A 15,679-nucleotide genomic window follows, 5' to 3' on the forward strand; every position below is an offset into this window, starting at 1 on the left:
AAGTGTGTCTGTTTGATCTGCACTGAAACTGTGGCAGTTATGAAAGAGTATAATGTACGACGTCATAATGAAACCAAACATCAGGCCTATGCATCCTACACTGGATGCATAGGGAAGCAGAAATTAAAGCAAAGGGTAGCTATCCTGCGGGGTCAGCAACAGTATTTTTTTCGTGCTCAAATTGTCCAGGAAAAGGCTCCAATAGCAGCTATGAGGTCGCCCAACTCATGGCAAGACATGGCAAGCCTTTTTCAGATGAGACCTCATAAAACGCTGCCTCGTTAAAGTCACCGAAATAATGTGCCCGGAAAAAGTGCAGGACTTCAACAACGTCAGCATGTCCAGAAGTACAGTTGTGCGACGCATTGAAGACTGTCAGCCAACATTAAACTGCAACTGTCTGATAAAGCTGTGCTTTTGATTTTTACTCCATCGCATGCGATCCGAGCACCGTTGCCACAGACACCGCACAGCTGCTAATTTTTTTGCGGGGAGTGGACGAGAGCACGAGCGCTTTAGGTGAGTAAAAATATATTCCACAGTACCCGTGTTTTAATAAGCATGCATGTGCAGGTACACATGCTTCAAATATCAATAATGCGCATCAATTCTGTCACTACCCTGCTTTTGCGCAGCACTTTCTTATATGCGTTTTTCTTGTTAACACACAGAGTACACACCGCTGTGCACACGCAAAGTCAGCTGATCTCATCTGATGCAGATCTGCTCCTTGATCAAGTGACATTTGTCCGGATTTTTGGCACGAGTGGCGTACGATGAGCACCGCGGCTGGATGGCCCAATTTACATACCCAGCGCAGCTGATACTCACCAGAATAATTCACTAAAATTATATGGACTCATGTTATTAAGTCCAGTTCAGTCTGTTAATGTTGATAACGGTTTCAAACGAACGTTAATAGGTGTGTTGCTAAGCCTAAGAACTTAACAAGCTTGAAATGTACCCGTCCCATTTTCCCCTTTGTTTTTTCTCTGTGCTGTAAATCTTCTGTCCAAGAGGAAATCTGAGGCTGCTGTTCTGGGAATGAGCTACCAAAGCTTTTTCTGAATAAATCAATAAAGATCCATTTATGGAAAGCTGTGATGAAGGCAGTTTTGTCTTTAATTATATTCAACAATATAACACATTTGACCACTTTTAAATGATTTTTCTAACTTCAATACGCTACAGTTAAGGTTATATACCTAATTTCTAGTAAGTGGCCCCGCCCCTCCTATATTTTTATGTATGTGGCCCTCAGTGAAAAAAGTTTGGACACCCCTGGACTAATGCATTTGTGCTCTCACATGCAGCTACTTAAGTCGTAACTAGATCATTTGAGGTCTGCAGTTTACTTGGCTGACAAAGGCAGTCAAGGCGGCTGTTATCAGCTTATAGAAGACCTCGAATTCCTGAAGTGGAAATTTACGGGTCAACAACAGAAAACAGTCTTAGAAAAAGAACTTCCAGAATTAAAAAGCTTTTTCTTTTTTTTTTTTAAGGACAGTCACCTTTTCTATTTGTTAAAAATAAATAAATCTAATTTAATTAAGTTAAATTAGCATTTATAGAATTTCTATACATAGTTTTTCAGTTCTGGTGACAGTGGACATTAAAGCTAGTTTAGATAGTACTTCAAAAAAAAGTAGCCTCGACATTAGGACTCTACTAATACTAATGCTTGGTTATAGAAAGGCAAAACAAAGAGGATAAGACATTTTTCAAAGGATGCTTTTTTTAATGACAGAACACAAACAAATCTCTGCATATGTAACTGTATGCAAGTTCTTTTAAAACATTTCTAACTAATTTACATGCCAGATAACAGAAGTAGCAGCCTGAACATGCCTCTAACTTTAAGGCAGCAACATTGAAAGATTCATAAATTCTTCCTCAATCAAAAATTATAATCTCTACAGCAGGCTGATTAATAGCTTTCCCTCTTCTTAAAAATAATATGCTTGAATGAACAATCAAAGGTTCTGTCACATAACAAATCAGAGCTGTTGGTTTCTTTATTATGACTGCTTAGCAGTCTGCGGCCTGGTCAGAAGGTCAGATATCATCTCCCTGATGGTCCTGAGGGGCATGCCGCAGAGGACGCCCTGATGCTTTGCCCTCAGCTCAATCATAGCATCCACAATCCTCTGCCTCCCCACCTCTGGGTGGAGCTGTGTCAGCTCTGCCATCAGAGTATCAAAGCTGCTCATGGTGCCATAGTGTGGGGGCACAAAGGTTCCCTTTGCTGTAGGTGAGATGCACACCACCTTCCTGTTCCTGATGCTGGGCCTAACAGGAGGCGGGGTTACCAGCTGGAGAGAACAGAGGAGCACACAATCTCATATTAACCCACTCAGAATAAAATGTTTTATTTTTGGTTTTTTTAAGAATTCAAACATTTTATCAATGTTATTTTTCCATCAACGTCAGCTATTTTGAGAACTGCCTATGAATTGATGAATTGTTAATCAGGGAGTTTTTTTTAAGCATAAATACAGTCCCGATCAAAAGTTTAAGACCACTTGAAAAATGGCAAAAAAGCTACCTGACAGAAAATGACACTGAATTCACATTTTTGCACAGATTTGGCATTTTAAAGGCATGTGGTCCTAAACTTTTGATCAGCTTTAAAACAGCCCGTTTCTGTTTAAGTGTTGTTTTCAATAAATTGCATGCTCAAAAAAATGTTTTGTCTCACTCCCGTTTCTTCTTGTTGCATGTTGAAGCTCTACTTGGAACCTTGTTAAGATCCAACCATGCAAAATCAGAATTTCTCCCCAACTTTGGATCGGGACTGTATGTTCTGCTTCTAACAAAGACCTGAATGCACACTTAAAGTTTGATAGTGTTAGGATACCTAATGCTCATCTGCTCACCGTGCTCTCAGTGCTGCTGGAGTCAGTCTTGGAGGTTTGTCGTGTGGGAGCGTTCTGTGAGGAATCTGGTTCAGAGGCCAAGTTCTGGCTGCTGTTCGTGGGTCTGCTGATGTGCTCCAAATGTAAAGCGCGACCTTGCATTCTGCATCCATTCAGCTCTTTCACTGCAGTCTCGGCAGACTGGGGGCCACTTAACATAACTATGGCAAATCTTCAGAACACAGCGAGTGAGACGAGCTGTTGTTAAACTGGCATGCGTGACTTGGGAAGCATTAGAACTTGCTGCTACAACCATGCATAAAAAAACGTAAACCTTGTAGAATTGTGTAGAAATGTAACATTTTACACAGTTTCATATAAAATTACAGCCCAGGACTTAATTCTAATCTCAGTGTCATTTCATGTAGGAAAAACACTAGCATGACATTGCTACTGGACTTTTACATTATTACAAGCAATACATTAACATCTGCTTTTGACCAGGTAAATGATTTACTCCAAACTGTATCACTTTGCACACCACTGTGACTCCAGCGACTACATGGAGCAGGGTGAGTGCTGCCAGTCTAACAAGAATAGAAATCCTACATGGCAAAACATCATTCCCTAAAGAAAACTGGTGGAGTAAACAGACCTGCTGCAGATGGAGTGGACGCAAGGTTAAAGTAATGTGTTGACAGAAGTACACAAAAAAAATATAACAGGATAATATCACAGATCACCTGGAATCAGCCAAACACATGCAGGTTTACTTTGATGCGGTTAAAGCATTCATGCTCAGGATTGGAGTTATTCCAAACATTTTGATCTAAAGCCAAAAACACAGGGAAACTGGGCCCATAATAATATTTTCCTTAAGGAAAGAATTGATATAAAAAGCTGGATGTGTGACTGCTTAATAAAACAAGCATAAGTCTGAATAGTGGGGAAAAAGGCCCTCACCTCAAATCCTTTAAAGCAGAAATGCTTACTTCAGTGGGATGGTATTTGTCAAAGAGCAGCATCATGTCACTCTGACAGGGACAAAGTTTCAATTAAAGTCTACACTGCCCTCTGCTGGCAACAACACTGCAGTACAATGGTTTCACATAAAAGGATCATTACAAAATTTAACTTGCCAAATAAAATTTCCCATGAATAAACAATGAATTTTAAATGACTACTCAAACAACACTGATGAGTAAATGTTCACCTCTGTCACATTGCTGGGCAGCTTGGAAACACACAGTACGGAGCTCCTGGCCTCCTCACTGGCTGATTCTGGGATGAAAACAACTTAACTGCGGCTACTTAAAAGAATTTTAATTCTCCAAATTTTCAGCCCTAATGCACTGTTCGCCCTCTCTCACCATCAGACAGATGTGCTGTCACCAGTGTGGGGTCCTGTCTCACAGCAGTAGCTACATCATCTTCTGGAAGCTCCAGCTCTTCCTCAGCATCATACCATTTCTCACCTGTGTTCACCTCTTGACCCGCAGACCCTGTCCACAAAAAGAATTCCTCAGATACCAGTATTCATAAAATAGTTAGATGATTCTGCACGTTATGGTTCGAACCTCCATCTTGAGGGATGAGGGTAGCAGCTCTCCTTGTATTCTCATTTTTATTTTTGAGCCGTTTTTCCTCTTCCTGACCAACCTGAGAAAAGAGAGAGGGAAAAAAGTGGACTTGTTCATAGTAGTGAGGCCTAAAAACAGGAAATAAAAACAGCAATAAAAAACACACCAAGCTGAAAAAGGATTCTTCTTTTGTGTTTTAGTGCGTGAAAAACAAAAAACAAAAAAAAAAAAAAAAAAAAAAAAACACATGTGAAGAACCTTTCTGCTTTGAGCATCAGGACGTCCACCATCTCCACTTGGTGCATCCAGCTTCTCCTGGGAGCTGCTTTGGATTAGAGAACACACTTGTCATCATTTGGAAAGGAAAAAAGGCTGATCTACTCAATAACTGAACCTTAATAACATACAGCTAAGTGTGTCTTTATCTGGTTAAACCTCTTTGTGGGGACCCAAAATTGGTATGTTATTATACTTGTGGCGACCCACAGTCACTTTATGAGGACAAAAGTCCCCACAAGTTTGAAGGCATTTTTGAGACTCAAAATGCAGTTTTAGTGTCAAGGTTACAGTTAGGTTATTGGTTAGGTATAGGCATTCATTTTTGATGTTTAGGGTAAGCAGCTAGGGAAAGCATTCTGTCAATTAGATGTCCTCACTAAGATAGCAAACAAGAGGGTGTGTGTGCGTGCTCACGCACAAGCGTGTTTTAATGTACCAAGATGAGATTTCTCCCAAGACTTCACGAATCATCTAAACAGGAAGACAGAAAAAGAATTTATTTCCAAATGAAGTCCAATTCATCACCCAGCCCCACCACAGAGCTGGCAGATGTTTACCTGTGCAGGGATGTAACTTGATCCTGTGAGTATCTCCCCAGAGTCAACAGATAAAGGCTTCAGTTGCTGCAGGGGAAGCCCCGCCTGGATCTTACTCTTCATCTCATTATAGTCCAACTCCAGTTTTTGGAGAGCTAGTATAATGTTTGAAGGAGGATCCTTTGCCCTACAGTGAGATTTGGGACAAACACTATTGTCTCAGACAGAGAGGCCTTTAGGCACAGACACATATTGTAACTTGGAGCGTACTTACACTTGGGTGAGATGGTTTCCCTCAGCAGAGGTGTGGTAGAGTCTCCAGCAGTGCTGTCTGCATATGCTGTACTGCAGTGCCAGGAGGGCTAGCTCTGCTTGCTGAGCACGCTCCATACATTCACACTCATTTCTCAACTTGCAGCCAACACTGGGGGAAGATACATACACACACATTATATTACATTATAGTACATTATATAAATGACAGGTCATGCGTATACTTCACCTTTTTGTTTTCTCTTTCCCTTCCTGTGTTTTCTTCAGTTGGAGAAATTCCTGAAATATTAATGAACTGTTTAATTTTTTTTGCTGGAGCTGCTATGAATGACAGCTGTTTGGGTTCCAATCTTACCTTGGCGAGATAGTCCAGATCTGCCATGCGTACTTCAGTGTTGAAGTGTTTGTCAGCTGTTTCCAGGTCCTCAGTTTGAGTAAAGACTGACAGGCACTGCGCCACCTCAGTGCCAATCATCGCATCACAGGTGGAGACGCAGGGCATAGGGGAGGTGTGCTTATCTACACTTTTTACCTTGGTGGCAGACTCATATGACCTCAGGGTCTCACTGCTGGCTTCTGCTGTGTCATCATTATTAGTGGTGACTGGACACGAGTGAACGCTCCGGTTTTGTTCTCTCAGACTGTCATTAGCCAGACAGACAAGGATGCTCTTATCATCCTCCATGAGGCTACGGAAGGTGTCGCTTTGATCTTCAAAGGTTAAGAGAGCATTATTGATTGCAGTATAGTCAGAACCATGCATATCCTCATCTCTGCACATATACTTTGTGGTGTTTTCTTCAGCTTGGAACAGAGGAAACTTACCCTGTTCTGGCTCCACTGCCTGCATAATGCTTCCATCGGTGTACTCTGGACCAATCATCTGAATCCTGTCAGTACTGCTGGAGTCTAGGAGAGACTCTTTGGTAGCCATTGGCCATTCTGACCTGTAACATCAAATAATGTTACTCATTACTCTCAGCCTAACAGGTATTGCTGTTACAGAAACCAAGTTCTTGTAAATATAATTACACTGGTGTAAAAGTCTTTGGTCTATGGAAATTGCCTGTTGTGTTTACTTGGGTTATTTTGGTCTAATATCTAATCTAATGTCTTTGTTTGATGATCTGAAACAATTAAGTGTGACACACACACACACACACACACACACACAGGAAATCAGGAAGGGGGCAACATATGCACGACACTGAATATGCTGCAGATTTAGGAACCTTTAAATAATTTTTACATTTCTTTCCGATGTCTAAAATACATTCATTCACTCTGTAGTTGGGCATAATTTAAATCCACAGTCGGTTTAAAGTAGATGTCCGTAGACCCCACACAGACAGGAGCACCAAAGCTGAAGTCAAAAAGCTGGACACTGTCAGCAGCAACACAGATTTTACACATGCAACACACATCCTGTGGCCCCACCATCCGCCGGAGGTGGTGTAGGGGTCCGGTGCAAGGTGCTTCAGGTGGCTGTCAAGGGCAGGTCCCTTGCGATTTGATTACTCAAGCTGACCATGGGAAAAAGGAATGTCATCTGTCTGGTATGGAAGGAAACTGAAGTGATGCATGAGGTTGACAGAAAGAAAGGGTAGATGTAGCTGGTTCACCTCAACTGACATATTAGGGTCTGAAACTATTCTCCTCAGAGGGGCTGGGCTCTGCTCCAGTCTAGAGTTAGATCAGTGAGAGCGGCAGGCAGGTATACACCAGCCTCTGTGTCTTTGGGAACAGGTATGCACTGTCATTTGCACTTATGTGGTAAATTCATGGTTCAGAATACCTTCTTGCAGGTCAGGGGTTCGAATCCCAATCCAGTAAAGGGTAGGCTAGGCCCTCCATGTTATCCAAGGCTACCTAATGTGTATGTGCTACAGATAACTCAAGCCATACTGGCTTGGCTGTTGCTAGGATTAACAGGGTCTGTGTGAGGTGTTGAACAGCTGTTCTAATGCTACCATGCATGTTATCCCAGGAGAAGGGGTCACAAGAAGAGGATGTGGAACTTATGGCTTTGGTAACACCAGAAAACTAGACTAAGAGTGAGACTAGTAGCTCAATCTTCCAACATCCAGAAGAAGCAAGTGCTATCACAACTAGAGATTGATGAGGTACAACACAAACGCTACAGCAAGGGGAACCCAGGACATCTGCTCAAGGGTTGAGAAATCAACATTCCCGCCCTCCCGGATTGGTTACCAAGCTCTAAGAACAACTGATGGGTTGCTGTTGAGTGCAAGAGCAGCTGACCTGAAGGTTATGGCTAAGCTGGAAACCTGGATCCTCAGTGGCTTATTACCAAGCCTACGTAAAGTACCTGATGAAAGTTTATCAGTAGATGTGAATGCAGCATTACGGTCAACCCCCACTGTCACAATGTGTTTGGCTATACGGTAATTAATACCGCCCAAAAAAGTCACTGGCTACCCTCTGCCACCCCTGCAGGCCACTGCCAGATCCTCCTGTCTCAGGAAAACCAGGACCCTCACAGGTGACTCCTTGCACCCGTCCACCACCTGTGTGACCCGTCTGGTCGGCAGCTCGGGTCAATCAGGTCGCACACCTCCAGACTCACTAACAGCTTCTTCCCCTGGGCCATTCTGACTGTTAACAAATACTACCCCCACTCCCCTCACCAATCTGAGCCACAGTCTGAGTAACCCTCATCACTCAGGCCACTCACATACAATCTATACTCAGACCAAGTCCTTTGCAGCGTTTCCAAGAACTTTGTTCTCCAATGTGTGCCATTGCTTGTTTTCTATATGTTCCTCTAGTTTGTCTACATTTCACCTGTTTGTTATTTATTCCTGATGTCTTATTTTATTCCTGCAGAGTTGATGTGGAGCACCCATAATTTCATTTTACATGACAATAAAGGGCTACTCTAGTCCATTCTATGATGAACAGCCAGAAGGAACAGTGCCCTCCGTGGAGATGGAGACTAGAGACCAAGTTCAAGGTAGCATGAAGGGAAGTAAGCTAATTGTCGGAACTGCAGGAAGGCGCAATGTAGAAAGTGGGGCCTAAGACCTGTCCATACCTGTGGCCTTAGAAACCAAGCCATCCTTGGCTAGCAGCTCGAAGAGTTACACCAGAGAGACAGAAGCGGTAAGAGCCTCACCAAGGCTGGAGATGGAGCAAGAGTGGGAAAAGGATGCAACACATAACAACAATGCTCAGTGAATAATGGATCTCAGCATACTGCAGCAACATTACTGAACAGGATCCAAGAAAGTCTCAGGTATGAAGAGTTCGGACAGCACCAAGCCCTGACATGACTCACACCTACTGACTAAAAAAAAAAAAAAAAAAAAGAAGCTCACTGCCCTGAGTCTAGGACTCAGTGAAATAAGATGCATACTTACTGTGATGGACTGAAGTCTGCACTCTGGCCTTGTACCCCTGAAATCTGATTCCAGGGCTCAGGCTTTCTCCTCTGTCTACATAGCTTCAGCTCCATGTCCAGAGAGACGCTCACCGAGCCAGCTGGTTTCTTGCACACAGCTGCACAGCTGCCCGTTTGAAATGAGCACCTATCTTCATTCAGCTGGCACAGTGGCAGTCCCTTTCAAATAACAACAGTGATTTGTCTTTTTTCAAAAATACAACTTAGATTACACAAACTAAAGCTCTTTAAACACACTTACAGGTCTATAGCAGGCCTTCTGATCATTTGTTTTTTGTGTGACGGGGCTGCTGCAAGCTGCACTGAAGCCACCAGGCATGTGAGCCTGCCCAAACAGCTTTTCTTGATGCTCATTCCAGTTACAGCCAAGCAAAGTTAAATTCTCCCTACTGGGGAGCATCTCCAAGTCCAGGTGAGTGCTGGGTGTTTCTTGAATAAAAAGCAAACAAATGGAACTGTTACAAAATTGAAAGTATGTGAATGTAACTTGGTCTCTAGACTCAGTTCTCTTCAATCAATACTCGTTAAATTTGACAGTTTGAGACAAGACATGAACCTTGTTCTATACTAAGACATGTTGTGAAATTTATTTTTACTGCAATTTTGTTGTCATTGCATGTGTGAGAAACACGGTGGGATATCTCCAACCACAGGATGAGTAACCTGAGCTTATACCAGGAATTATCCAAAAGTTCCAGGACTTCACTGATTAATAAACGATTCCAGATTTAAACTTGACCAATCTTCTCTTCAAAGTCATCTTTTTGTGCAACTGTGGCCCGCTTTCAGCACGATTATCGTTTTTAGATCACTCTGTGCAACTCCTCTTGGTAATTTGCATGGTCTGTATATGCCTGTGTGGGTTTCTTCTGAGTTCTTCCCACAAGCCAAAGACATGCATGTTACATTTTGATACTCGGCAATGGATATGAGGTAAATATGCTACTTAAACTGCATGAATGATTGGTTAAATGTGGCTTCACACGTAAAGGATTGTGAGTTTTCAGTAAGGCACATTTTCACTGTGCCTCCATGCCTTTTGGATTCCCTGCAGTGCATCAAAACCAACATTCTCTAAGGGAAGGTAAGTGCAAGGATCTGTAAATCCAGGGCGCTGATCACCAGTGATGATCCTCAACACAAAAAAAGTTGAGGTTTGCTCTCTGAACAAGTTTGAGGACTGTGGGGAAATTGAAGATGGACAGCAGGAGGAGTGGCATAAAAATGTTAAGAGAATTACATTTACATAGCACATTTCGTTATATTAAAATTCAATGTGTTTAACATAGAAGATAAAATCCTGTCTAAATTAATATATATTTTAATATCTATCAAGTTTTATTGGCTTGTAAAATAAAAGGAGAGAGAGAGAGAGAGAGAGAGCGCGCTACTGATGGCAGGCCTGAAAGAACAAAAAGTAGATGTCCGGAGGCCCCACACAGACAGGAGCCTAAAAGCTCAAGTCAAAAAGCTGGACACTGTTAGCAGCAACACGGATTTTAGACTTGCAACACACATCCTGTGGGCCCACCATCCGTCGGAGGTGGTGTAGGGGTCCGGTGCAAGATGCTTCAGGTGGCTGTCAAGGGCACATGTTATTGAACATGTCCAATAACTTCCATGCCCACAGGCGTATAACATTAAGCATCTAGGAGTGCAGACTGCTTGTGAAATAATGTGTCACTCTCAGGAGCTCGGTGATTTCCAGTGGGGCACTGTGATAGGATGCCACCTCTGCAATAAGTCCATACATGAAATTTCCTCACTACTAAATATTCCACAGTCAACTGTTAGCTGTATTATAAAGAAGTGCAAGTTATTGCACTTCTCAGCAACTCAGCCACAAGGCGACAGGCCACATAAAATTACAGAGTGGGGGTCAGCAGCTGAGGCGCACAGTGCACAGAGGTTGCCATTTTTCTCTACAATAAGTTGCTACAGACCTCCAAATTTCATGTTGCCTTCAGATTAGCTCATGAACAGTGTGTAAAGAGCTTCGTGGAATTGGTTTCCAATTCCTTTGCTGAGCAGCTGGGGAACCCAACAGAAGTTGGAATGAGAGAATAAAATGGGTGGAGGGTTGGAAATCACACCTTCGAGTTGGGCTATTATCTGTCTAAGTCAAAGACATCCAGTGCAGCCAGAAGGTGAGAGAACCAGCAGCATTAGTGACAACTGAATGTGCTGGAGCCCGTATCCGTTTACTGTGCTGACGCCAACCAAACCTTGATAAAGCCCAAGGCATGTTAAATATTTGTTTGTTTTTTTAATTTTTATTAAAAAATTAAAGCAAAAAGTAGGTAAAAATAAAGTAAAACAGGTAGACAGCTAATGGACAGGAGCTGAAAATAACAAAAAATACCATCTATTTTGGAAGAGGTCCTGAGAATGAATATTAGTCATGTTTTTTAATTGGCAGAGTCCCAGAACTATCCACCAATACCAATGGCACAATGTCCAAAACAATCTGATTAATGCTTTTAAAGGGGTTTCTGTTTTCTGACTCAAGTGTATGAGATGATTATATTACCGCATCCGTCCATCTCTGCTCCTCCAGTTGTAAACCTGTAAAGAAAATGAAATTTAGTGAAGTGATAGAAATTGTCTGATGTGTGTCTTCACAGTAACACATACGCGTGCTGGTTGGCTGTCACGGCTGACTGGGCAGGACTGCTGCTATCTGTAATTTAAAAATAAATTTAGTCTGAGCACACCTAATGCAAGACTTTAGTACTATAACATACTTACCCTTCACATGAACATGATGCCTATGCATTTCTAAGGCAGGATGTCTGTGCAAGAACTGATGAAACCCTCCTTCTTCTAGGGAAAAGAAAAATGTGATAAGGTAACTACAATTCATTTTCAATGCATGAAAATGTGCCTACACCTATACACACACAAAATGCTGAACCCGTTATAACTGTTCTACCAGTTATTTAATTTGCTCATCAATGTGACAAGTCTAGGTGATATTTTTTGTTACAAATGTTACAAATCTAGAGGGAGTTTGGATGCTCTTCTCATGTCTGTATGGTTCTCTCAGAAGAACTTTGTTAGGTTAACTGGCATTTGCTCAGAATGGGTGCCCTCCCCCAACTCCCCAGTTGAAACAGGAAACATATTAGCCAATCATGTACTGACAACAGCTATCAAAGATCTGTATTTTCATTTGTGATTTGATTAGTTATTTCCAGATTAAGTTTGCTTGTTTTGGCTAAGTGTCATTATTTAAAAGGTTTTTTTGTAGTCTCATTGATTTCTTTACAAAAACCTCAACTATTAAAGAAAAAAAATAATATTCAAAACCTTCCACACATATATGATTAAGTACAGCAACTGGAGTAGCTGCTTATATTTACTTTAACAGTTTCTCTCTGATCTTTGCGAGGACTAGAAAAATTTGCTTTACAAAACCTGTGCTGGCAACTGATATGGGGACTGCAATTAATTTTAGATCACTTTAATGGTTAATTGCATACTGAGCACTCCAAATAAAATAAGAAGAAAAGTTACAGATTCCCATGATCGAGAGTTGTTTGTGTAGCCTTTGTAGAAGGCTATGTGCAGGAATGTGGGAGTGAACCGGAGCAAGGTCGAGAAACAGTAGCTCTCACAGTTAGGTGGTACCTTAGGCGCATGAAACTGGGTAAGAGGTCAGGGAAAAGTGTGTGTCCATCCCTAGGTGAAGCTGCACCCAATGGAGGAGAAGAAGAGCGCCAATAAGGGGGGCTAAAGTCTAAACCACTGCACTTTTCAACAGGTTTTGACCAATCAGACAGAAGCACATTCTCTTTTATAAATACCACTATAACTGCTGGTTAGGGTCATCTCTCTGGATTGGGAAAACTCGAAAACCTGGATTGGGACTGAAACCCTCTTTTACCTTAGATAAAAAGAACACGCAACAATTTCATTAATTCATTTTTTCCTAAACCACTGTGTCTTTTAGACTCCATTCCTACACAACTCTTTAGTTCTACTATTAATTAATTATTAGATTTTAAATATGATCAGTTTCTATTAACAGGATGTATATCACAGGTTTTCACTTTAGCTGCAATGAAACAACTAATTAAAAAGCTTTTACTCAATTCACATTTCTTAGCCAACTACAGACCAATTTCTAACCTCCATTTTATCTTAAAAAGTCTTGAAAGAATCACCGCTAAACAGTTAACTAAATTCCAAAGGAATGGTTCATTTGAACGGTTTCGTTCTGGATTCACAGTGAATCATAGCAGAGAAACAACACTAGCAAAGTTAACAAATGATCTTTTTATGGCCCGTCATAGTGGACTGCCTCGCCTGTTAGACTTCAGTGTAGCATTCAATAGCACCGACCACAGTATTTTACTGCAGTGATTAGAACTCACCACTGATATATAAATAAAATAGTCGTAATTACATCTGATAGATTCCAATGCTTTATGTAAATGGGGAGCCGTCTTCACACATGAAAGTTAGAGTTCCACAGGGTTCGGTGCTGGGACCAGTACTATTAGCATGACATATACTTCCCTTAAGTAACATTAGAAAACAGAGAATAAACTTTCATTGCTATGCAGATGATTTGCAGCTTTATTCATCTATGAAGCCTGACGGGGGCATAAAGATATGTCCTTCAACATGCATAAAAAAATATGTAGGACTGTTTTCTTTCATCTGCATAATCTCTTAACATTGGAAACATCCTGTCTCACAGTGATGTTGAAAAACTAGTTCGTCTGTTCATTACAGCTAGGCTGGGCTATTGTAATTCATTATTATCATCAGGTCAAATGCTCCCAAAAAGCCTTCACTTAATCCAAAATGCTGCAGCAAGAGTACTGGGACTAGAAAGAGAGAGTACATTTCCCCTATATTAGCATCTTTTCATGGCTCCCTCTTAAATCCAGAATTGCATTTAAAATCCACCTCACATACCAGATCTTAATTATTCAGGCGCCATCTTATCTGAAAGACCTCATAGGGCCATTTTACCCCATCACAGCACTTTGCTTTCAGACTGCAGAGCCTTCAGCTTTCAGGCTCTGGAACCAGTTCCCAGTTTGAATTCTGCAGACAGACACACTCCCTACTTTCAAGACTGGCTTAAAACTTGTCTTTTGATAAAGCTTATAGTTAGGGGAATAAAACATTTTCAAAAAGACAGGCATTCAAAAAGCCTGGAAGTCTGCTGCCCAAAATCACATTGGCAATTACAAGAAACTGGCGCACTGAAAGCAAAATATGGTGTGGAGAAGAATTTGACATAGTACTGTCCTAATACATTCTCTTTCACATCTTTCTTGACCTCTTTATGTTATTCCCGGGCGAAAGGTCAGGAAAAGACAGGTCACTATTTCCTATTCGACCACCATTTTTGTTGAGGTGGTACAAATTCAATCCAGTAGCTACTGTTAACACTAAATGTGCAAAAGAGCTTTCAACTTTCCAGAGTCCACTGCAACAAGCTACTGAGTTTTTTTTTTTTTTAACTGTTTGAGTTTTAAAAAGTTTACTGCAGTTTTCATCAACCGTTAAGTCGCTGTATGTTTCAAGGATTGCAAAGACTACTGCTGCGTCAGCCCTGGTCAAAGGGAGGGCCAGGTGTGAACTGCTGTCGTGGGAGTACCGACACGTACCCTGTATGAGCTTTCTGTCCTCGGGTGACAAACGCAGATACCAGCCCAGCAGCCTGGAGTCAGTTAAGGCCAGTTGCGGATAAGCAGCCACCAAATCATACACAGACCTGAAAGCAGAACCACATCTCCTTTATTTAGTTATTTAGCTGGACGCAGAAAACTGTCGTGGTTGCATACCTGTCCAGAAAGAACTTCCTGCTCTCCCCTGTCGATGCAGAAACCGACGTTAAGACAAACAAATGACAAAATAGTAAAATGTAGTTATTGGTCAAGTTTGCGGTACAGAACACTCTTTACTGAGTGAAAGCCTAGATACAGAATAATATTATTGCGCTAGAACATAAATTGGGACTACTTTTACCCATCATTTTACACTTACGTGGATTGGGTCTTTTAAAATCCGGATTGCAAAAACTGCTTTCTGCCCACACACCCGCATAGTAATGAGGTGCCTCATGAAAAAACATGCGTGGAAAGTCACGCCACGATGTTTGATAACAAGCCATAGGTTGGGTGTCTATAGGAGTTGTCCAAACGTAAAAAGGCCACGACGTCCGCCACGGGTCACGCGTGTAGCACGGCTCCATTATGACCAAGAAATGGCGTCAGCTAAACACGTGAACGCAATGACGGCTAATGTTAGCTTTAAGCAAAGCTAATGTTTATCTAATCTTTATCTGTAACTACAATAACGGAAGATACATTTTCTCACTCCACTTCATTTTAGCCATGCCGGGGAAAGATTGATTCATCAAAAGTACAGGAATAGTCCACTCTCTAATTTTAGCTTTAGTTCATCTTTGCTATCGCCATTTGTGAGCTTTAACGCTCTCCTCCTATCACACCCTTACACATGCAGCTAGTTCTGTAGGTTAGGAAGGACAGTCATTTTACCCTGTTGTCACTTACCTCAGTCTGGTAGTTGAGAAGACGTACAGATACGGAGATCATAAACACTGTAAATAAAACTCAAAAATGTCTATAGTCAGTATGTCTCACTTTCCTTAGTAGAAAGCGGGGATAGTACTTAGCTACGGCACACAACTTTTTTGAGGGGCGGGATTACATTTATTTATACGCTGTACAATTTTATTTGAACATTGAGAAA

General features: G+C 41.5%; 1 protein-coding gene across 10 annotated transcripts; it reads right to left on the reverse strand.

Moving 5' to 3' along the window:
* Nucleotides 1-1,717: 1,717 nt before the first annotated feature.
* Nucleotides 1,718-15,679, reverse strand: rbm44 (RNA binding motif protein 44). 10 transcript variants are annotated; one of them, XM_039599536.1, is made up of 21 exons: nucleotides 15,481-15,679; nucleotides 14,749-14,776; nucleotides 14,572-14,678; nucleotides 11,693-11,767; nucleotides 11,579-11,624; nucleotides 11,475-11,509; nucleotides 9,186-9,373; nucleotides 8,904-9,103; nucleotides 6,349-6,470; nucleotides 5,879-6,234; nucleotides 5,753-5,802; nucleotides 5,525-5,674; nucleotides 5,272-5,437; nucleotides 5,133-5,185; nucleotides 4,694-4,760; nucleotides 4,433-4,514; nucleotides 4,226-4,357; nucleotides 4,069-4,151; nucleotides 3,819-3,889; nucleotides 2,877-3,087; nucleotides 1,718-2,312 (listed from the first exon to the last, which is right to left on the reverse strand). In XM_039599536.1, the coding sequence occupies exons 4-21, from the start codon at nucleotides 11,718-11,720 to the stop codon at nucleotides 2,019-2,021; spliced, it is 2,334 nt and encodes a 777-aa protein (XP_039455470.1). In that variant the 5' UTR covers nucleotides 11,721-11,767; nucleotides 14,572-14,678; nucleotides 14,749-14,776; nucleotides 15,481-15,679; the 3' UTR covers nucleotides 1,718-2,018. The 10 variants fall into 10 exon arrangements, 8 of the variants coding, with proteins under 8 accessions (XP_039455470.1, XP_039455467.1, XP_039455469.1 ...); XM_039599533.1 differs by lacking the exon at nucleotides 15,481-15,679 and adding an exon at nucleotides 14,951-15,437 and having other exon boundaries at nucleotides 11,693-11,764; XM_039599535.1 differs by lacking the exon at nucleotides 15,481-15,679 and adding an exon at nucleotides 14,951-15,436 and having other exon boundaries at nucleotides 4,694-4,757; nucleotides 5,151-5,185.

The sequence above is a fragment of the Oreochromis aureus genome, linkage group 16 (genome assembly GCF_013358895.1).
Source record: "Oreochromis aureus strain Israel breed Guangdong linkage group 16, ZZ_aureus, whole genome shotgun sequence".
In the NCBI taxonomy this organism is placed as follows: Eukaryota; Metazoa; Chordata; class Actinopteri; order Cichliformes; family Cichlidae; genus Oreochromis; species Oreochromis aureus.